We start from the raw sequence: 22038 nt of genomic DNA on the forward strand, positions 1-22038 counted from the left end.
TCAGGTTCAGCAACAAAATGGGTCAGTAACACCCAAAATAAAAAGTTGCTTCTCTGCTTTATAGCAATGGCTCTAAACTAGGGGCAGTCTTGCCTCCTAGGTGGTGTTCTACAATGTCTGTGACAATTCTGGTTGTCACAACTGGGGTGGAGGATGCTATTAGCATCCAGTGAGTAGAGGCCAGGGATGCTGCTAAAAATCTTACAATGCACAAAAGAACTCCTCCCCGGCAACGAAGAATTATTTGGCCCAAATATCAAGAGCGCCCAGCTTGAGAAACCCTGCTTATGGAAGCACGGGTTTTACAACATGCAGGGGGGCTATCTGCAGGGTTCTTTTGTTTTCCTCCTCAATTCTAGGGCAGCCATTGCCTAGAAGCAGAAAGCTGATACATCCAGTGCAGCCAACCCTGTGTTGATACGCAGAGGTGTGTTTCCAATGGGTGCTTGCTTGTGCTTCGCTGTGGCATAGGAAAACGGAAGCCACATGTGCACAGCAGCAAGCTGGGAGAGGGAGAAGCTGAGGCAGAGAATACAGACCTATGCTTCCTGGCTTCGTCGGGGGCGGAGGGGCTGCAGCTGCAAACAAACACCGCTGAACCTTTTCACCTTTGGTTGCAGGAGGTGTGGAGTGAGGCTGGGAAATGCAGAGACCAAGCCCCCAGCTAAAACCCAGTAAGACGTACCCCTCCTCCCTCAGGCGTGGAGGCCGACTGCTGGGACATAGGGACGCTGTTACAGAAATGCAGGCCTGTAAACAAACTGGAATTTCCAGTCTCCTCAATCCCCTTCTATTATTTTCTACCGAGTTACTGTGCTGGTACTGTTTTATCTTTTAAAAAAGCTGTCCTGAAACTTTCCTTCTCTTCTTGATTTCTCAGTGGCTCACCATGAAAAATAAAGTGCAGTGACTCAGCCAGAGCGTGAGGAGTCTGGCACCTTGGGATATTCCCGTCGGGGAGAAGGGGTGAAGGACTCTGTCCTCTCCAAGGGTCCCCTCCATCTCCTCCAAATACAGACGGCGGGCAAAGCCTCAGAGGAGGTGAGCGGGAGTGAAGAAGTTCATCTCCAAGGAAATAAGGAAACTAGGGTTCCCTGAAGGGGTGCACTTTTCAGGCCAGCATCACTTAGAACAAATGCCCAGACACAGGCCGTGTGGGTTAAGGCTCTGCACCCGCTCCGGTGGGCAGTGGTGCTGGCCATAACCACTGCTCTCCTCTCTGCAGTCCTGGAGCAGAGCAAAGAGAAATGGCGCACCGGAGGGACACTAACTAAGCCTTAGAAATTACCCTGCTGTGCTAATGTTTGCATATTGTCTCTTTAGTGCTCAAAAGTGCCCAGAAACTTGTGGGTAAAGAAACCAGGCTTCAGGGACCTTAAATACCTCTGCTTGGGAGACAAGGGCTAGATTCTAATCCTGTTGACTCCAGAGTCCATGCTCTCCCACAGGCCTACAGTGCTACCTCAGGAACCCTCCCGCCAGCTGTGGATGAAGGGCCTGGGCCGGGAGCCATAGAGAGTTCCCTGCCTGAGATAGCATGGGAGGACACAGCTCCGCCAGCTGGTCCTAAAACCCCGAGCCCCCCTGGCTTATGGAGACATCCCACGATCCTGTCCTTTTTTCCAAACACAATATTTACACGCGCGCGCGCGCGCGTGTGTGTGTGTGTGGCTGTACACCGCCACACCTTACTGCAAAGGCCTGGGGATGACACTGCCCTCCATCACTCACACAGTTCATTTAGGCTTCTCGTTCATGATGTCTTCTTCCCTGCAGGGCTACTCCTGAGGCTCATTTATACAAGAAAATAAAAGTCCACGTGCCTCATTGGAAACAGTGTCACCATCAGATACCACTGGGGAAGCAGCAGAGATGGATACAAGGGGGCAGTGTGACTCCCCCCGGCCTGGGAGCCCTGAGGATGAGCCCCTAGCTGCTGGCCCTGGAGTCTCAGGCTTAGGTGCCTACATCTGATGTCAGATCAGAGGCGCCCAGGATTGAATTTCTGTGTACACAGAACTCATGCGGTCAGTAAAACCGAATCAAGAGTGTACAGTGCTCAAGCCAGGTGACAAATGAGTGTCTCCTCGAGGAGAATCCTTTTGTTTCTATTAAAAATGTCACCCAGAGAGAGAATACACGTATTTCTTTTTTCAGTCTCTTTGAGGATCTGAAAGATTGCCAGGCCAAGCGTTATCAGAGGGTTCCAAGTGAAGGGTACAGGGTCTGGGGGTGGGGTGCGGGACTCTGTTTTATCTGCCTTTAAGATCCACTCGCCAATGATATCCTCACAGACGGTGAAGAAGTTGACGTTCGCAAAGAAAATCAAGAGACTTAGGCAAGAGTTGTGAGATGAGCACAAGAGAAGAAGTACTCTCTTTCGGGATGGTCCGTGGACTTTGAACAGCCAAACCTGTGCAGACCTCTTAAAGTCCGCACTTCTGTGGAGCAGATGAACGGCTACGAGTGGATTATAAACCAGGTTGCCACTGAATCTTCCTCCCTTTAGCAGATTTTTGGATTAAGTCCAAGGAAGGGACACGCAGATAGGAAGTCTGGCAACTCAGGTTTTAACAGAATTGAAGTTTAAGAGAAAGCCAAAATGACTTCAGTTCTTTTCTTTGAAAACTGAGCTGTCTATACAGTGAGAACCAAAGCAGGGAGCATTGTTTGTCTGATGGCATAAAGTAAGAGGGATTGTTGCCTTGTGCCAGCAACGGCACAACATTTGGCATTTAGAGATGCTGCACCCTATCACCTAGAAAGATGCCCGGCACCCAGAGATACCTGTTAAGTTTTGAATGAATCATCTTGACATCGTTCAGGTGTGCAGAGCTACACTTTGTTTTCCTCAGCTGTATTTTACTTCTTATGTTAATGATGTTATTGTACCTACTCCGGGCTACTCGGCCATCAGCCTGCCATCTAGAACTCAGCTCCTTCCTACATCACTTGCCACTGTCCCCTCCGCGTCTTAGGCGTGCCTCGTTCTCTGCGGTGCGAGTCATTCCTTGAGAGCAGGGACGGCATTTTCTACACCTGTGACTCCAAAGCATCCTGAACATACAAGCGGACAGTTGCGTAGAACAGGGAGCGGCGGACTTGTTCTGTAAAAGGCCAATCAGTGAATATTTTAGTCCAGTCTCTGCTGCGACTCCTCAACCCTGCCGAGGCCGCCGCAGACAATACCGAGTGAGTGGGTGTGGCCGTGTGCCAGTGAAATCTGATTTACAAAAACAGGCGGTGGCTGCTTTGGCCCACAGGCCTGCATTTCCAGTCCCCGGTCCCAAGGAAACAAGTGTGCTGGAAAGAAGAGTGGTTGAAGCTGGAGGCTGAACACTGGACGTGTCTTCATCTGTAAAAGACCCTTCTAGCTTTGAAATCACCAAGTTCTAAGAATTATTTTCAACATATACTGAAAACACAGCATCACCTGGGCTACCCTTCTTCAATTTACGGCGCTCACTGCCAGTACCACTCCTTGGCTATGAAACAGGTTGGCGAGACACAGGCCAGTAAAACGTTTGTGGGCTGAGAAAATGTTAGGAGGTGACAGATGCTCCCCCATCCCCCTGCCACCAAGCAGTCCTTTCCTGAGGACAATAAATAGAAAAGAGCACAGAAAGAAGAAACTTGCTCAGTGTTGCACATACCACTGGCTGTTCAATTAAAAAATAGAACCCAGGAATCTTCTCTCACTCTGTCCTATGTTAAACTCTCTCTCTCTCCCACAAATGCCAGCCCTTGCAGCTTGTTAAACTCATCAACAGTCCTTCTTATTCCTTGAAAAATAAGCAACACCTTTCAAGATAAGCTGTGTGTTTCTATTTCAATTTGTGGTTTGTGTTTAAACTGTCAACTACCTCCTGGATTTCTTTCATTGAATGTTTTAGATTTTCCGCCACGTAAATACCTGAGTGAACCATCGTAACTTTGCATGGGGCCTCTTAATTGTGTGATGCCTCCCAATTTCACAGACACTAAGTGTGACAAAAAGAAAGAATCGCCAAAATATGGTGGATTTTTTAAATGAACCTGGATTCTTGACTTTACATTTCTATCTGAAATAGAACAGATATACTAGGCCTTACATTGTTTTGGGGTTTTCTCCATCTGGAATGACCTCTTTTTCTTTAATCTCCACTTGTCCATATTCTAAGCATTCGTCTAAGCCCAGCTAAGAGCCAGCCCCTCCATGAAGCCTTCCTGACACCTCTACTCCAACCTCCTACAGCACTTAATCGGAGTCCTTGGAAGACACCACAAGCTGCACTTGTAGCTCACTGTCTACAGCTGTTTCATGATGAAGACTGTGTCTTCCATCTCCTGGAACACTCCACCCCCACGAATGCAGAACAGTGCTGTAAACACAGAAGGTGTCCAAAGGCGCACACCCAGGAGTCCCTGAGCAAATGATGCGTGATTTACTTCTTGATCCACATGCATCAGTAGTGTTCTTACCCACACCCTCCAACTATGGTGTTTGTCAGTGTGACACACAGCAGCACCTTCAGTGCCCTCTGGGCTCATTTGAAAAGCTACGTTTTCCCATATAAAAGCTGCTTTATAGAGATCTGAAGGACTTTTATGGCTGTTCAATAACGACGGAACTTTACATCGTACATATGAATCACCTAATGAGTTCGACTTCCAGTAAATGAAGAATCAATTCTACGAGGATCTGAGTAGTCCAGAAAGACACCCAAAGGGTTGGAGTGGAGAGACGGGGACACCCCAAGTGAGAAACAAGCCTGGAACTGTGATGAGCACTGTTCAGAGGGTCACAGTATCAAGACTAAATGTCAGATCGTAGACTTCTCTCTCGTTTCACCCTTGAGAAAAACAGTGCCTTTTGGTTACATCAGCTAATCCTGGATCTGGTTAAATTAGCGAATACAGACATGGGGAGAGTTTTTAAGAGAGCCATATTTAAAAATTTCCAGACCTACTAAACCAGGGAAAAACAGCTCTAAGCCTGAATGATTTAACTTGATACATGGGGCTTATCTTGGATTCCTAAGAAGTCTGTGGCAAAGACAGCGTCACAGAGGAGGTGGACAAGACAGATCGTGATTAGGAATGCAGGGGTAGCAAGGGCAGCCCAAGAGATAGCAGCCAACGGCGCGGCAAGGGCTGTCCTGCAGCCTTATCCGCCAGCCCCTGTGTGACCTCTGCTTCTCTGCCGTTCAGTTTCCCCTGTGGTTTCCCCTGTAAACGACCCTTCCATATAAAATGGATAGAGCAATGATAGGCTACCTCGAAGAGCTATTCTGAGGATTATAAACAAGTAGAAAGTATCCACAGAATGTCCAGAACTGTTGCACAGACCGTGCAAGAAACAAGCAGGGCGTATACAGACAAGAAAGCAAGCCTAGAACGTCCAAGACAGGTCATTTATATCATTCACAGGAATATACTGGCCCCTTCCTCCTCCTCCAGTTATCTGGGGAAATGCACATGCTTTGCCACAATAAGCTCTTTGCTACCTTATCCCCGTCCGTCCTTTTCATGGTTTCTCTTTTTTCCATTATTAAAAAAACCTTTATGTAAAAGTAGACGGAACAGTAATGTAAACCCCGGTGCACCCGACACCCAGCCATACAGCCATCAGCTTGTGACTAACCTTATTTTATGTACACCCCACCCGTTCCTCACTCCCAACCCCGTGGGATGCTTTTGGATCACCTTCCAAGCATACATCATTTCATTTTTCATAGTGTTTTTGAAACACGTCATAGCTCTTGGCCATTTGATTTTCTTGATCCAGCATTCCTTATGTAAGTTATTTATAATGATAAAATTGAGGTGACATTGGAGGTGCCCTTGGGAGCAGAGAAGAATTTAGAAACAAGTGACTTAAATAAAAAAGGGACGAGTCAAGGCCGAAGTAAAGCAGCCTTAGGGCCCGTGTCGTCATGGTGTCGTGAGCACTGCTCCAGCCCGAGCTTCAGCTGGACCTCGCTCCTGTGGCATCAGCCCAAGGAGGAAGGGGCACGACTCACCTTGCCCTGAACAGTTCTGACCTCTCTCCTGTCTCCGTGTCTCCCTCCCATTACTGGACCCATAATCACCTTCAGCATCGAGCTACTGCCCTTCCTCAGTTCCTCCAGTCAAAATACCCCTTCTCTCTGCGCTGCTTCCACGGCACTGAATTATCCTCGCATACAGTAAGTACTCAGTAAATGCTTGTACATTGACTGGACGGGGCAGAGGGCTCATTTCCTTCTGCCTTGGAGCTTAGTGGTTTTCACATCTGTCTCTCCTAGTAAAATTTAAATCCCTTGAGGAAATAATAAGTGTTTTATCAGCTCCCTGTCCCCTACTTCCCAGTGCATTTATCTGTGCACAGCAGGTGCTCCAAAAATGTCTCGTGAATGGAGAGAAGCTCTAGGAAAAGAGTTAACTTTGCCAAGAGGTTAGAGGATTATAAGCTTCTGGAGAATGACTTCATGTAAATTATGGGCGGGCTAGCAAAAATACAATGTGGTGATTTTTTTCACTGGTTTCCACTGGTTTCTCGTCTTAGGGGAGTAAATTTGGGCTTGTCAGCATAGAAGGGAAAGAATTCGGGAGTGGTTTCCTCTGTCCAAATGACACAGCAGCAGCAGACTCCAACACCCTAATCCTGCTTTTTCCTCTCCTACCCCCTCCCAAGGTGAAGGCTACGTGGAGTTGCCGTGCAGAGGATGGAATTACAAGCCTGCATCTGAGACAAAGGTTCTTTATGCTGCGTCTGCTCGTTACTTAGCCGCTGGAAACTTCGGGACAGGGCCATTAACATGCTCATAAACCTTTGATTTCAAATGTTTTTGCTCAGCCGCGATTCTGATGTGACTCGCCTTGTAAGCTGGATGGAGGACGTTTGTTTCTTAACACTTCCGAGGCGCATAACTCCTCCAGCCCCGTGGCTCATTAACTAGCCCATTAAGGATTTCACCTCCTGCAGGCAGAAGCCTCCACTTGGCCTCCCAGAGCCTCGGAGGGCACCTAACTGCGACAGCGTGAGGCCCCAAGGAAGCTCGAGGCTGGAGAGCGGCAAGGGCAGCGCTCGCTTACCTGCTATCCTCCCGATGGGCATGGCGTGCTCCTCGGGCGGGGAGACGGAGACCATGATGTGGTTCATGTACGCCAGGTCTTCCCGATGGGAGAGGTTGATGGGTTTCCCTTCCCGGTGCAGCCCGTCCTCGGAGAGCCGGGACTGCTTGAAATCCACGGAGTGCCGGGGGTTCAGAATCAGAGGGTGCATGATGGGACTGGGCATCAGCTGGATCACCCGCGTGCTCTCCTGCCGGGGGCTGGAGGGCTTCTGGTGGGGCTCGGAGGATGGCGGGCAGTGATTATTCTCCATGGGAGACACTGACAGGGGGTAGGACTCCTGGTGGTGGTTCTCCTGGTGGAGCCTCGGTCCCTGGGCCCTCTCGGCCGGGGAGAGGCGGCGGATCATGTTGTCCAGGGGGGACCGGAGGGGCCGCTGCTCGGGGTCGGGAGAAGGCCGGTGGTTTGTCGTGATGGGTGACCTGGAACGGTGCAACAGTTCAATGGTGGGAGGGTTGTGGTGTACGTTCTCCACCGACGGCCTCGGGGTCCTCTGGACACAGTTATCTGTGGAGCAGAGGGAAGGACAGTCAGAGACCCTGATGGATGGTCAGGGGAGGGACCTCACTGCGGTCCTAAAGGTGGCGACCGTGGAGCACATGAGCTTGCAGGAGCACCTTTCTTCCCGGACGCAGGCTCTTTTTCACCGCTTTAAAAAGATCAAAGTGCACATACTCGAAATTCTTTTCCTGCCGATGGACAAGCAAAAAATGTCTACAGACATTCCATTAATCACCTGCTAGTGGCTCACAAACACAAGGAAGCCACACGTTCATTCTTTATCTTTTTGTTACTCGACTCTTCGACATGGCTTTTAGGGCCCTTAAGGGTTTTTCTCTAAATGTTTTCACTGACTTTTCATAACCCGACTTTCACACTCTCTATCTCCAGGAGTTGTTGGTATTAATGATAACAATAAAGCAATCACTATATATCCTACGTACTGGATTATATTGTTTAAAATTTATAACACACCTAAGCAGAAGATACTAACTACTATGACTCCTGTTTAACAGGAGAGAAAATGGAGGCATAAAGAAGTTAAGCAGCTTACCCAAGGTCACCCAGCCAGTTAGATTCCAGGAAGATTCTAGAACCTTATGTCCCCATTAGAATATCTACTTCTCTGCTATGTAGAAACTAGGGGGTTAAGTCACATCAAAACCTGCTCTAGGGCTTCCCTGGTGGCGCAGTGGTTGGGAGTCCGCCTGCCGATGCAGGGGACGCGGGTTCCTGCCCCGGTCCGGGAGGATCCCACGTGCCGCGGAGCGGCTGGGCCCGTGAGCCATGGCCGCTGAGCCTGCGCGTCCGGAGCCTGTGCTCCGCAACGGGAGAGGCCACAGCGGTGAGAGGCCCGCGTACCGCCAAAAAAAAAAAACAAAAACAAAAAACCTGCTCTAAGCGTCCACAGTGGGCCTAATTTACATAATAACAATCTTGTACCGGAGAGAACATTGAGGATCGTTTTGTTTCTGAGTGCACAGTCAGACAGGTAGAGTTAAGTGAGAAGGAGGGATGGACCCCTGACAATACCTCCACCCCATCCCACCTGAACTTTCAAGCTGGAGACATCTGAGGAAGGACAACATCAGAAGTATACACAGCTCAGGGACTTCCCTGGTGGCACAGTGGTTAATACCCGCCTGCCAATGCAGGGGACATGGGTTCGATCCCTGATCCGGGAAGATCCCACATGCCACGGAGCAACTAAGCCCACGAGCCACAACTACTGAGCCTGTGTGCCACAACTACTGAGGCCTGCACACCTAGAGCCCGTGCTCCGCAACAAGAGAAGCCACCGCAATGAGAAGCCCGCGCACCGCAACGAAGAGTAGCCCCTGCTCGCCGCAACTAGAGAAAGCCCGGGCGAGCCAAAAGTAAATAAAATAAATTTATATATATATAAAAAGTGTACACAGCTCAGCAGCAGAAGTAGCTCCATGGGCTGGGTTGAGGGAGGGACCAGCATGTACGTGGCCTTAGGAGTGCTGCTAAGGGTTGGAAGAACAAAACTCTGCCTACAAAAATGGAGTTTTCTCCAGGGGCCTCACACACATCTTAATGAGGTTTCTCTGGCCACATCTGTTCCCAGAGCTGTCTCACCAAAAGGATGTGCATACTTGCAGGTCCCTGTTCTGGTCAAAGACTTGTCCATGGTTCTAAGTAAAGCAGGTCAAAGATATCTCCTTTATCCATTACGACAACATCTATGTGAAGACCATATAAAGGGGATCTGGGAATCTGATAGGGTTAGTACACAGAGACAAAGGTGGTGGTTTCTTCAAGTTTTATATAGGGTTAACAGGAAAATGGGGACTCCGCTAGATCTCACAAATCATATGAGACACTGAACAAAAGAAATACTGTTCGTGATAATTAAAAGATCATCTGCCTGAAGGCAAAGGGCTTATTTTGTAACCACTATGTAACATGCTGCCACGAATTTAAAAGTGCTTCAACGTTGGAACAGCTGTCAGTGGGAGACTGGTTTAACACATGATGGCATATCTCTAAATGATGGAGGACTACACAGCTATAAAATGGAATGAGGGGTAACTAAATATTTTGCTAAGGACTGACCTCTAGGCTCTATGGCTAGATGAGCAAAAGCAAGGTGAAGTATGTATGGTATGCTACCATTTTTCTCAAAGGAGAAGGAGATTCCAGTTTCAGTAATGGCGGAGTGGCTTGTATCAGACTAACTTTCCTACATATAGCAATGATAGAATCTGGATAAAATATATTTATAAAAGTAACTGAGGGTACTGGAAACTGAAGGGGATTTTACTCTTGCAGGAAAGGAACTGCCCAGGGTAAGATCCAAATTTATACAGCTGTCACTCTGAGGGTCCTTCCCAGTCCACGTAGTGTGAGGCAGCTAGAAAGAGAACAGAAAGTTGCTTGAGATGCCAGGGAGTAGAGTATGAAGCTGTCAGAAGGGCAAAAAAAATGGAGAAAACAAATTCCATAAAGGAGGGACCCTCAGAGGGAGTAGCCACTAACTGGCACATAAAATGCCCTCAAATCCTTAACACGTGCTCCTGAACTGCAACGTGCAGGGGGAACTCCAAGGAGCTCAGGGAAAGGTAACAGCTGTACAGTTCAAAGACACGAAATCTCAGCTGCTGGCCATGGTATTGGAGACAGAGTTCAGAGTTGGGGCTCTATCAAGGAAGGCTCTGAAAACACCTCAGGCTGCTTATTACCCCAGAATGGCCACACCTTAGGAGTAAGGACTATGCTCTAGGACAAAGGGATTTGCCTGAGGGCTAAAGGCAAAACTGAAATAAATCTTCCCTAACCAAATAATATAAGACCAAGCCTCCACAAATTCAGAGTGACTGACTAGTTACTTAACTGCTTGCTAGCAGAAGCATCGACACTCTTCAGAGGAATGTAACATAATCCAGAGTCTCTACAATACGTTATATGTAATATTCAGTGTCCAATAAAGATATTCTAGACACGTGAAGGAACAGAAAAATGTGACCCAGATTCAAGAGGGATGGCAGTCAATAGAAGTAGACTCTTGAGATAATCTAGATGTTGGAATGAGCAAAAAAGAACTTCAAAGTAGCTGGGCTTCCCCAGTGGCTCAGTGGTTGAGAGTCCGGCTGCCGATGCAGGGGACACGGGTTCGTGCCCCGGTTCGGGAGGACCCCACATGCCGCGGAGCGGCTGGGCCCGTGGGCCATGGCCGCTAAGCCTGCGTGTCCGGAGCCTGTGCTCCGCAACGGGAGAGGCCACAACAGTGAGAGGCCCGCGTACCGCAAAAAAAAAAAAAAAAAAAAAAAAAAAGTAGCTATTATAAATAAGTTCAAGCATTTAAACAAAATGATAGTCATAATGAGTGATAACAGATGGAGACTATCAGAAAAGAAATGGAAACAATCAAAAAGGGTTTTGAACTGAAAAATACAGTACTTGAAATTTTGGACAGGAGAGACTTAATAGCAGATGGGAGATAATAGAAGAAAGGGTTAGTAAATCTGAAAACAGATCAATAAAAATTAAAAACAAAGAAATAGATCTTCAGTGACCTATGGAACAATATTAAATGGTCTAAAAGAAATGTAACTGGAGTTTGAGAAGGTGAAAACTTTTTTTTTAAATAGACATTGGTGGGTTGGTATCCCCCCCACACTCTCAACACACATTTTTAAAAACTGAATTATTTTAAAGCAAATTAGAGATTGTCATACCCTATCCTAAGTACTTGTGTGGTCATCGAAGAAAATAAGATGATTTTCCTGCACGGTCACTATAACGTCGTAAAAGAGGAGAAAACAGAAAGAATGGGGCCAAAACAAAACAAAATAAGATTGAAGAAATCATGGCCAAATTGTCCTCAAATTTGTTAACAACAACAGCAACAACAATATACAAACTTAAGGATCCAAGAAGCTCGGCAAATTCCAAGCGGGATAAATACAATGAAAGGTACGTTCACGTACAGAGTCAAACTGCTGAAAACCAAGAAGAAACAGAAAATTTTGAAAGCAACCAAAGGGGAAGGAAAAGTTAACACCACATACAGGGGAAAAATTATACTAATTATGGCTAACTTCTTTTTTCAACACCTAGAGAGTGTGCAAGCATGTACACAAAAAAGATATGAATGGAGACCTGTAGAGATTGAAAGAGACTCAAGAGACACATCAACCACTTGTGAAGTAGAGACAGACCCTTGCTTGGATTATGATTCGAACAAACTGCAAACACATTTATGAGGGCTTCCCTGGTGGCACAGTGGTTAAGAATCCACCTGCCAGTGCAGGGGACATGGGTTCGAGCCCTCGTCCAGGAAGATCCCACATGCCGTGCAGCAACTAAGCCCGTGCACCACAACTACTGAGCCTGAGCTCTACAGCCCGCGAGCCACAACTCCCGAAGCCTGCGTGCCTAGAGCCCGTGCTCCACAACAAGAGAAGCCACTGCAATGAGAAGCCCGCACACCACAGCAAAGAGTAACCCCTGCTCACCGCAACTAGAGAAAGCCCACGTGCAGCAACAAAGACCCAACACAGCCATAAATAAATAAATTAAAAAAAACATTTATGAGATAGCTGGAAAAATGTAAACAGGAATAAAATAGCTGATAATATTGAGGAACTATTAATTGTCAGGTGACGTGATGGCTATGTGATTATGATTTTATAAACGGAATTAAAGTGTTTAATCAACCTTGCAAAGATACAGGTTGGGATGACAAGTCAACTTCCTCACTTTAACGCAATGCAAATAATGCTTACAGGACACTGATGAGGCCCATGGGGTTAACTTTAACGGCCGAAATTATTAGTATGATAGAAATGATCTACAATCTTGCGGGGATGAGGCAAGTTTTCTTTTCATAGCTAATACAGATCTCAATTCTGCCATCCACAAAAATGAATTTACCTTTTGTCCATGGTTCACTCTTTATGTCACACAACATGATCATTGCAAGCGACATTTAAGACAGTCGGCATTTTGAAGTTTCACGTATTTTCTTCTAAATGCCATTTACAGAATACCTCCCTTTCCTTAAAAGCTTATTAAGGATTAAAAATACTTCAGGATGATGAAGACCATGTACTAAGAAATCCTATTTCCTGAATCCATTTCCCTTCTTACAAACTTTACAACAGACACAGGCGTTGGCCAGTAGCCTGGTTACCTGCATGTTTTCTTTGATGTCCTGGGCGTCAAGGCTCAGTGGATGGGTGTGCACTCAGGGCAAGCCTTAGGAAGTCTGGGAGAACGACGAGAGGAAGAACTTTTGCGCCAAGGGTAAAAGAGGAACTGATGTAATGTCCTGGAGAGATTTCACTCTCTGTTCCTGCCCAGATTTGGGGAACAATGAAGGAGGGAGACAGCGCTCTGGATAATCCAACTCAGATTTCACTTTTGACTCCGGTTCTGGGCAGGAACAGGACTTGGATGGGCTCGATTTATTTATTTCTCTGCAGACACCACTGAAGGAGGAAGTACTTGATGAAGTTGATAACGTTAATGGTGGAGAACTGGAACTGAGGGTATTTAATTCCAGGCTCCTGGTGGTCTGGGCACACCACTGTCGAGGCTGAAAGGTCTGCAACGCGCCCTTCCAAGCTTTGTTTCACTTTGCGAAGCATGTGCTCACGTATGGAGTGGGCTCTGAGGTTGCTACCCTGCTGCCTCTGTTATTCTAAGTTGGCAGCAGGGTATGGAAACTTATGAGACCAGAGCTGACAGGCAGAGAAGCTCCGGACACAGGAAACGCACTAAGCGGACAGTGGGTGCGTTAAATCCCCCAGATGTAGGAGTCTTCTGTCTAAAACAAGAAGATGTTTTTTTGGTCTGGCCTTGATGTCTGGGTTTGTTCTTGGTGAACTGCCCAGCTGGAAAACTGGGAAATTATCCACATTGCCCTTGGTCTGAAGGTTTGCTATGGGAGGGAAACGCACAAGGAAGAGAGAGGAAAAGCCACATGTAATTGGTCAGTGTGGGCTTAGAAGGGGGGGGGGGGGGGGCGGGGAAGGTACCCAGGAGTGGTAGGGACCTCATTCTGGTTGAAAGTACTTTCTGATCCCAAACGTTTCTCTTTGTAGATCTCCTTTAGACACAAATAATCCCTTCTTCTCACTACCAAACAGCCCCCAATAAATTAGGACTTTAAGTGTGATGATCACCAAAAAAGGTCTGATTTCTTTTCTCATCCTCTTTCCTTTTACTTATTATGAAAGTTTCTCTATTTAGAATTCATCAGAATTCAGCCCAATTTAATCACGTTATATAATGAATAACTAGTAGACCTAAAAAACAAAGCAAAACTCTGCCTTTGGTTAAAGTCTTGGTTTTTGACTAGGACATTTCCAGGGTAGAGCAAAGGCGAAGATCAAGTTTACGTCTCACACACCAGGATCACACTTCCCCACCGTGCTTCCCCTAAGGCCATGGATGATAATAAGAGACGGAGATGCAATTCAACAGGCCCAGCAGATAACTCTCACTCGTCATCCTCAGTACACTGGGATCCACATTTTTCCCCATGTAAACACCATTTCCCAGCACAATTTTTTAAAAGATTAGTAGGAACCATGAATGATATAAAGACCTATACAAAAATTAAAGGCTCTAGATCTTGAGATGGAATTCAAAATAGATCTCATATACATACTCAGGTTCTGTCACTCCCCGTTATGAGTTGACTTGTGTGCCCCTCACCCCAAAATTCATACGTTGAAGTCCCAATCCCCAGTACCTCAGAATATGATCTCACTGGGGAAAAGGGTCATTGCAGATGTAATTAGGTAAGGTAAGGTCATATTGGAGTGGCATGGGCCTCTATTCCACAATATGACTGGTGCCCTTGTGAACAGGGGAATTTGGACACACAGACATGCACACACACACAACTGGAGAGGAGTGTTTTGTCACACAGTCGTTACAATATGAATTGAAGCAAAGAACTTCCGGCGATGCCGACCGTGTGTGAGGTAGTGTCTCAGATGCAGAATACGTAGAGGAAGGAAATGCGGTCCTTGCTCTCAAGGGTGCCACAGTCTAATGGAGAAGGCAGACATATCAAAAAACGACGAAAGGCTATAGGTGCTGAATTAAGAGTCAAGGCACGCAGGGGTAGGCCACGCAAGATCTACAAGCCGAGGATCTCCAAAGATTGCCAGCAAACCACCAGAAGCTGGGAGAGAAACCTAGCACAGAGTTTCCCTCACGGCCTCAGAAGGAACCGATCCTGCCCAGACCTTGATCTTGGACTTCCAGCCTCCAGAACTGTGAGACGATACATTCCTGTTGTTTGAGCCACCCAGTGTGTGGCAGCCCTAGAAAACTATCCCTACCACCGCCTTTCCAAGAGGCTCAGCCAAGACTTTCAGTCAAGACTTTCCACTGACCCTTTGCCTGCCCATTTCAGTGTTTCCATCTCACTCAGCTCCCTTGTCACATTCAGTAGTCACTGAATTCCCTTGCAGGGCCTGAGAAGAAAACTGCCCTAGCTTGGAGTGTAGGATTCACAGACGTCTGAGTTCAAACACAATAAATCCTAAGGAAGCATCTAGAATTTTATAAGCATTTGGGTGAAAGGGGCTGAAAGAAACAAAACAGGTGACTTTCAGGACTCTGAGGCTTAATCTTCATCACTGTGGGCAGGATAGCTGCCAACAGGCCACCTCTGCCGGTGGTTTAGCGCAGACGGTGTGGGCAAGTCTACACCAGCCGTAGACACGAGGCTTCGTGCTCCCGGCCGGACGCTGGCTCTGCTCTTCCCAGGTGGTGTAGAGGAGTCTCCCTCAGTCTCAGGAAAGGCCCACAAAAGAAGTGAATGAAGAAATCAAGGGATGAGGTTACAGATGAGCCAATTTGCCCTTTGGAGGTAAATGCTGTGAATCATTTATAGGGAGGGGGCCAGGGCGGCACAAAGGTTAAGGCAGGAGAGGGGAACGAGTGGAGAGCTTCCTTCTCTGGGGTTGAACCCACCACCCCCAGCCCTCTTATCTCAGAGGAATCAGGTGGCATTTCCTGAGGGCTAAGAGGAAATCACTTGAAGACTTCCTGGTTACCTTGGGAGAATTATTCATGTCTATTAGGGACCTCCTGCCCCTAAAACTTTTAGCTCAATGGAGCAAGCTAGCCTCTGGACTAAGGGGAGCCTCCATACCCCTGGAGGGAGCTGGCCCAAGGAAGGTGCACGGGTCCCCCCAGAGGGAGGCTGATGACCCCGATGAAAAGTGGCTCCATGTACCACCCCGGGCCTCCATGTGCTCCCATCACAACCAAACGCTCTGAACCAGGTCAGAGGGTGAAAGGTCATGCTGCCCTAGACCACGACATACAGGAGGCAAAGCAGGAAGAAGAGGCCCTGGAGAGGAGAGGAGGATAGAGAAGAGGGGAATGAGGCCGAGTGCGGGGGAAAGTGTCAGCCGGCGCTCGGGGGGGCTCTGACACTGGGGACGACAAGAAGTTCTGGTGGGACCTCGTTACCTCCTGCCAGATTCAAGAGTCACAGGGATGAAAGGGGCACAGGAAGGTTAATCTTAGAGTTCTCAAGGGTGAGAGGAGACGGCCAGATTCATAGAAAGGTTGCAAAGGGCTGTGGAGGACCTACCACGTGCCAGGTACTGAAGGTAACGCAAAGTGTAGGCACTGCTTATTTTCCGAACAGGCTGTATCCTGAATTAAGGTTTGCCCTTTAAATGTATTTTCCCATAGAAATCATGCAACAGATGGTGCCCGGTTAACCCATGAAGAAGTCCTAGGATAATGGCATGGGTGGACAACAGACCTTTCCTACGTCCGGATGCAGAAACCTGGTGTTTGCACGAAGCACATGACATTGCAGTAACGGGACTGCTTAAGAAAACTGGAATTGGACTAGCACAGGGAACTATATTCAATATTTTGTAATAACCTATATGGGAAAAGAATCTGAAAAAGAATATATATATGTGTGTGTATTGATATATAACTGAATCACTTTGCTTACACCTGAAGCTAACACAATACGGTATATCAACTATACTTCAATAAGAAAATAATTAAAAAACAGAAAATTGGAATTGGAGGTAAGAAGAAAAACACCATTGCACAACAACGTGAATACACCTAGCACTACTGAATTGTACACCTACAAATGGTTAAGATGATAAATGTTACGTGTATTTTATCACAATTCAGCTTTTTTTAAGTTTAAAGAAAAGAAGAAAAAACCTGAACCAAATAGTGCTAAGAAACAGCAAATAGTCATAATGAATAGCATTTATCAAGCGCTTGCTGTGTGACAGATGCTGCTCTGAGGGCATTTCCCTTATGAACTTGACCCTTTCTTACATCAATCGTATTCGATAGGTACTGCTATTCTCCTTCTTTTACAGATGAAAACAGAGACACAAGGAAGCTAAGGAACTTGCCTCAAGTCACACAGCTGGTGAAGTGGGAGCTGGGATTTGAACCCAGTTGGTCTGGATCCATACACGCACCATCATGCTCTCTGGCTCTACCATGTGCTACACAGCTAACGTGTATAACAAAGATGTCAAACCCGGGCCAGTGGCCGCCTTGACACTCAGTCATGAACACGATCCCAGCAAGACTAGAAAATCGGGGTGGTTTTTACAACAACGGGTAATAGGATGTGGCCTGAGCAACTGGAAGCCTCATCTACCCTGGTGCCTGTCCTGGGGGGGCGGCTGTCAAGGAGCCACCGCACGAGGGGCTGGTCCAGGGGTACGAGAGCCAGGGCTTCCGTTCTCAGAGGCCACTGCCTGACTCAGAGCCCACATCTCTCCCAGGCCGGGAGATTTTTGTCCCGCTAATAAGTCCATTCATCCTGGGGCAGTCAGAGATCCAGACAGGTTAATTCAGTCCAATTTAGTATGAGTTTTTAATATCATTAACTGAAGACATACACTGGGGTCTCAAAAGTTATCTCTGACGTTTTTTGGTTTTTCACTTGACAGTTTCAAGTACAGATGGTCCCCGACTTATGACGGTTCGACTTAGCCATTTTTCGACTTTACAGTGGTGGCAAAGTGATACGCATTAGGCAGAAAGGGTACTTCAGATTTTGAATTGCGATCTTTTTCCGGGGCTAGTGCTGTGCAGGACGATACTCCTCGTGCTGCTGGGCAGCGGCAGTGAGTACAGCTCCCGGTCAGCCACGCGATCACGCGGGCGAGCAACTGATACCATCCTGCACCCAGACAGCCATTCTGTCTTGCACTTGCCGTACAGTGTTCAATAAATTACATGAGATAGTCAACACTTAATTATAAAATCGGCTTTGCGTTAGACGATTCTGCCCAACTGCAGGCTGATGTAAGTGTTCTGAGCATGTTTAAGGTAGGTAGGCTAAGCTGTGCTGTTTGGTAGGTTAGGGGTATTAAATGCATTTTCAACTTAGGATATTTTCAACTTAAGACGGGTTTATCTGGCCGTATCCCCATCCTAAGTCTGGGAAGATCTGTACTATGAAGCGGAAACATTATAAGCAGGAGTGCGGGGACCTGCCAGTATATTGGACCTGTCTCGACATCCTAATCTCCATGGTTCTTCTACTCATCGTTTAACCATTTGCCCTATTTTCAGGGTGCCTGCAAACACACAAAATTAATAAAAATGTTATTTCGGTCAGCTCATTCATGCTGCAGTGGAATGAACACCGGCATTGGAACCAAGTGGACCTGGGGTTAGGTCTTAGCTTTGCCACTACATAATTATGTGATTTGGAGGCAGGGTACTTTACTGCTCTTAGCCTCAATCTCCTCATCTATAAAGTAGAAATAATATCACCTTCTTTATGGGGTGGTTGTGAAGATGAAATGATTTAAACATGTAAAAGCTTAGAACAGGGCCTGGAACACAATGAGGACACCATAAGTGTTAGCTCTTATTTTGTTATTATGAGGTAGATTCATGTACCTCATCTCGTTGAATTATCTCATTAAAATTGTATAAGATTGGGCTTCCCTGGTGGCGCAGTGGTTGAGAGTCCGCCTGCCGATGCAGGGGACACGGGTTTGTGCCCCGGTCCGGGAAGATTCCACATGCCGCGGGGCGGCTGGGCCCGTGAACCATGGCCGCTGAGCCTGCGCGTCCGGAGCCTGTGCTCCACGATGGGAGAGGCCACAACGGTGAGAGGCCCGCGTACCGACAAAAAAAAAAAAAATTGTATAAGATTTCCTTCCTCCAAAGTAGTCTCTGGCAGTTGGATTTGGTGGGCAAGAGGAGGGAGAAGGGGAAATATTTCCCCCAGTAAAGCAATCATATAAATAAAATTTCTGTGGGCCATCCCAGAATACAGCCACCCTCCCCACCCTCCATGAAGAAATGATTTCCCTCTACTATCTGGGCTATGACCATGGGCTAGTTGTAAGGAGAACTGAGAATGACACCTGAAATTTCTCGTCCTCACTTCCAATTTCCATATCCACCTGGTGACAGAGAGCTGCCCCAGAGCAGAACTTTCACCTTAGAACTATGTCTACTGCTGCACAGCATGTGGGAATAGTTTCAAATTCAAGTGATTCAAAATCACCTCCCAATTCCCTGGCGGTCCAGCGGTTAGGGCTTGGCACTTTCACTGCTGGGGCCCGGGTTCGATCCCTGGTCAGGGAAATAAGATCCCACAAGCCACGTGGTATGGCCTGAGAAACACAGGTCCTGTTCCCCCTCCCTGGACACGTGTGCATGTTCAGTCCAACAGGGGTGACTCTGCAAAGCTGACCCCATTTGGAGACCAGCCTAGACTAGAAGCATATTTTAATTGCTCAATGAACTTTTAGGGAATCACTCATTCAAGTAGTTCTAACACCAAAGGACCAGTGGCAATCGAATATACGCTTTGGCACCAAGCTTTTCTTCTTAAATATTCCATGGGAGCCAAAAGTCACTGACTTCGGAACCCAAAGTATCAAAAGAAGTTGATATCACAACCGTGTGTGACAAAATAAATTTATTTTATAACCATGTACTGGTCTGAAATTTCTAAAGATGTTTTGCCTCCTGGTTTTGGTGAGAGAAGTAGTCTCCTTCCTACACAGCCATCTACGTTATACCTAACTAATTCATAACATGCAGATAAAATGGGTAATCAATAATCAAAGGAAAGGAATCTATTAAAAATGAGATTTCCACTGTGAAACAAGTGAATGGTGCTACTCTTGGTTTGACTACTAAGAGGGGTAATGCTGTCAGCAGTTCTCGATAAGGTGAGATAAACGAGAATAGATGTTCAACTTTTCTCAGCATCACCAGACAGGACACTGCTGTCCTTTTGTGGATTTTAGTTGCCTACGACCCTGAAAGTAGAGAATGTGTCTTATTCGTCTTCCTATCACCCAGGGAGACCCAGTCCTTAGGATTTAAGGGCTCTAAGATCTGATACCATTTGGTGGTATTTCCTGTCTTATAACTGGGGTGACTAAGGGCCAGAGAAACGAGAAACTGAGTCCTTAGGACTGTTCTGGCAGAAGAGAGGATTAGAACCTGGTTTCCTGATGTCCAGATCCCACTCTTGAAGACATTTAATCTAAGCTGACCATGTGTCCCAGTTTGTCAGGGATGGTCCTGGCTTGATGCCTATGTCCGAGCTCACTTACTAGAGTCCCATTTCCCTAGCATAAGTGTCTGGGTATGGATGAAAGGTTGTAAGGTTATCGTAATTATATAATATCGCCTTCCCCTCCCATAACTGAGTAAGGGAAGAGTAGAAATGCTGGTTCTCCTAGACCTAGGTGGTAATCTGAGTACTGCTTCACCCAAGGCATGACACACTTCTAGAGATAATGAATGTGTACAAAATAAAGGGTTTGAATTAGTATGAACACCCTTCTCTCCCATCAGAGCCTGGAAGGGAGCCTCTGAGCTAACAATGACCTCCAAGCTTCTGGCACTGCCACGTGGCTGCCAGCACGGAAGGTGAGGCTTCAATGTAATGTACTCATAGGGGATGTTTGTAGGCGGGATCACACAAGATATGTTTGTCCTGTGACATAAATTCCCATTGTGAAATTATGAATGTCTGAATTGGTCACGTCGGTGGCAGTGATGAGGTGAAGTCATGGGGTGTTGAATGAAGCTTTGTGTTTGTACGTCACTCTGCACGCCTCCCTGTGCCAGCCTGCTGAGGGGCTGAGTGGGCCCTCTCTGGAATGGCCCATTCTCCTTCCATGCTGAGCTCTGGGCCGAGTCAAGAGCGACACACTCTTACATTGTACTGTATCCCCAACTAGGTAGCATAAATCACTGGGGATGTAATACTGGATGTTTATAATTTCACTTAACAAACTTTTTTCCCCCCCAGGACCAGATCTCTCTGTATATTAACAAATGCCCATATTAATGTGTTACCATTCACGATATAACCGTATTGATCCTAGAGATAATTCATGTTAAGCTGTAAATATATTCTTTCTACCTCTCTAGTTGGTCCTTTTGTCACCAAAGGCACCGATATATCTGGAGGTCTGGGGGCCAGCAGCCTCTTCACATCACCTCCGTGCCCGGCACAGCTCTTCTCACGTGATCCCACCTGACAAAGACCCACGCTCCCTTCTGTGCGCTCTCACGTGAGAGCAGGCAGAGGACCAAGGGCACATACCAGGATGGTGTTTTCTGACTGACAGCTTGAAGGAACCGTCTCTGAGAACGCGCTACTTTTAAGAGCAGGTCTGAAGCAGAGCTACCTGATCCACAGGGTGATGCAGCCCTTGACCTCGGCCTCATTAGCTCCATGCTTTTACCTACTGAGCTCACCACGGCCCACAACATAGCACTTGAGAGCGCAGCTCTTTAGGGTGTCGGTGGTGGCGCACGTGCATTTCCTCGGTGAGAGGGGTCTCTGAGAGTGGCCAGCGTTTCCTGCCGAGTCACTCCTGTCCCCGAGGACAACAGCAAACACACCTACTTGCGGGTCAGATCAGGCCAAGCGGAGAGAAGGAAGGAGCTGCCGTGAGATGAGACCATCAGCCTCCCATCACAGCTGAGGATAAACCGGGAAACAGCAATTCCAAATGGGATTTTTTTTTTTTTTTAATAATGAGCAAAAGAGAGAGAGTGAAAAACAAAACAAAACAAAACAGCCCATCACACACCTTTTGTGTGTGAAGAGGCAGCCTAGGCAATCTAATTCCTGCCCTAATCCTAAAGCTTCAGTAAACCCACCACCTCTTCTCTGGAGTAGCTGTTGGCTGTTATGCAAACAGGAAACGCACAGGGCAGGAAGGGTAAAAGAATGAAGCAACCCAGCTGGGGTGGGGGGCAGCTGCTGAATTCAGCAGAGGTAGAGCTAGAGGAAGACAGGATGAGAGGCACAGGTGGGGAGACTGCAAGAAGCACTTGCTTACTCTCCATCGCGGAGGCAAGGGGACCTGCTGTGAGAAGCTGGGCACAGGGAGGAGATGCCGGTCGGGCGCCTGAAGCCAGGCTCTGTCCTGTGACGTGTTAATTAGGGAAACACGGAAC

At 47.2% G+C, this 22038-nt stretch overlaps 1 protein-coding gene across 11 annotated transcripts in view; it reads right to left on the reverse strand.

Moving 5' to 3' along the window:
• Window positions 1–22038, reverse strand: part of ETV6 (ETS variant transcription factor 6) — a 240627-nt gene that overhangs the window by 14539 nt on the left and 204050 nt on the right. For all 11 annotated transcript variants that reach the window (XR_004351778.1, XR_004351775.1, XR_004351776.1 and 8 more), the window contains one exon: window positions 7057–7602. Coding sequence is in view for 6 of the 11 variants with exons in the window: in XM_032645767.1 (XP_032501658.1) it covers window positions 7057–7602 (546 nt within the window). In the remaining 5 variants the exon portion in view is untranslated. The remainder of the gene's footprint in view (window positions 1–7056; window positions 7603–22038) is intronic.

Source organism: Phocoena sinus, chromosome 10, assembly GCF_008692025.1.
Source record: "Phocoena sinus isolate mPhoSin1 chromosome 10, mPhoSin1.pri, whole genome shotgun sequence".
Lineage (NCBI taxonomy): Eukaryota > Metazoa > Chordata > Mammalia > Artiodactyla > Phocoenidae > Phocoena > Phocoena sinus.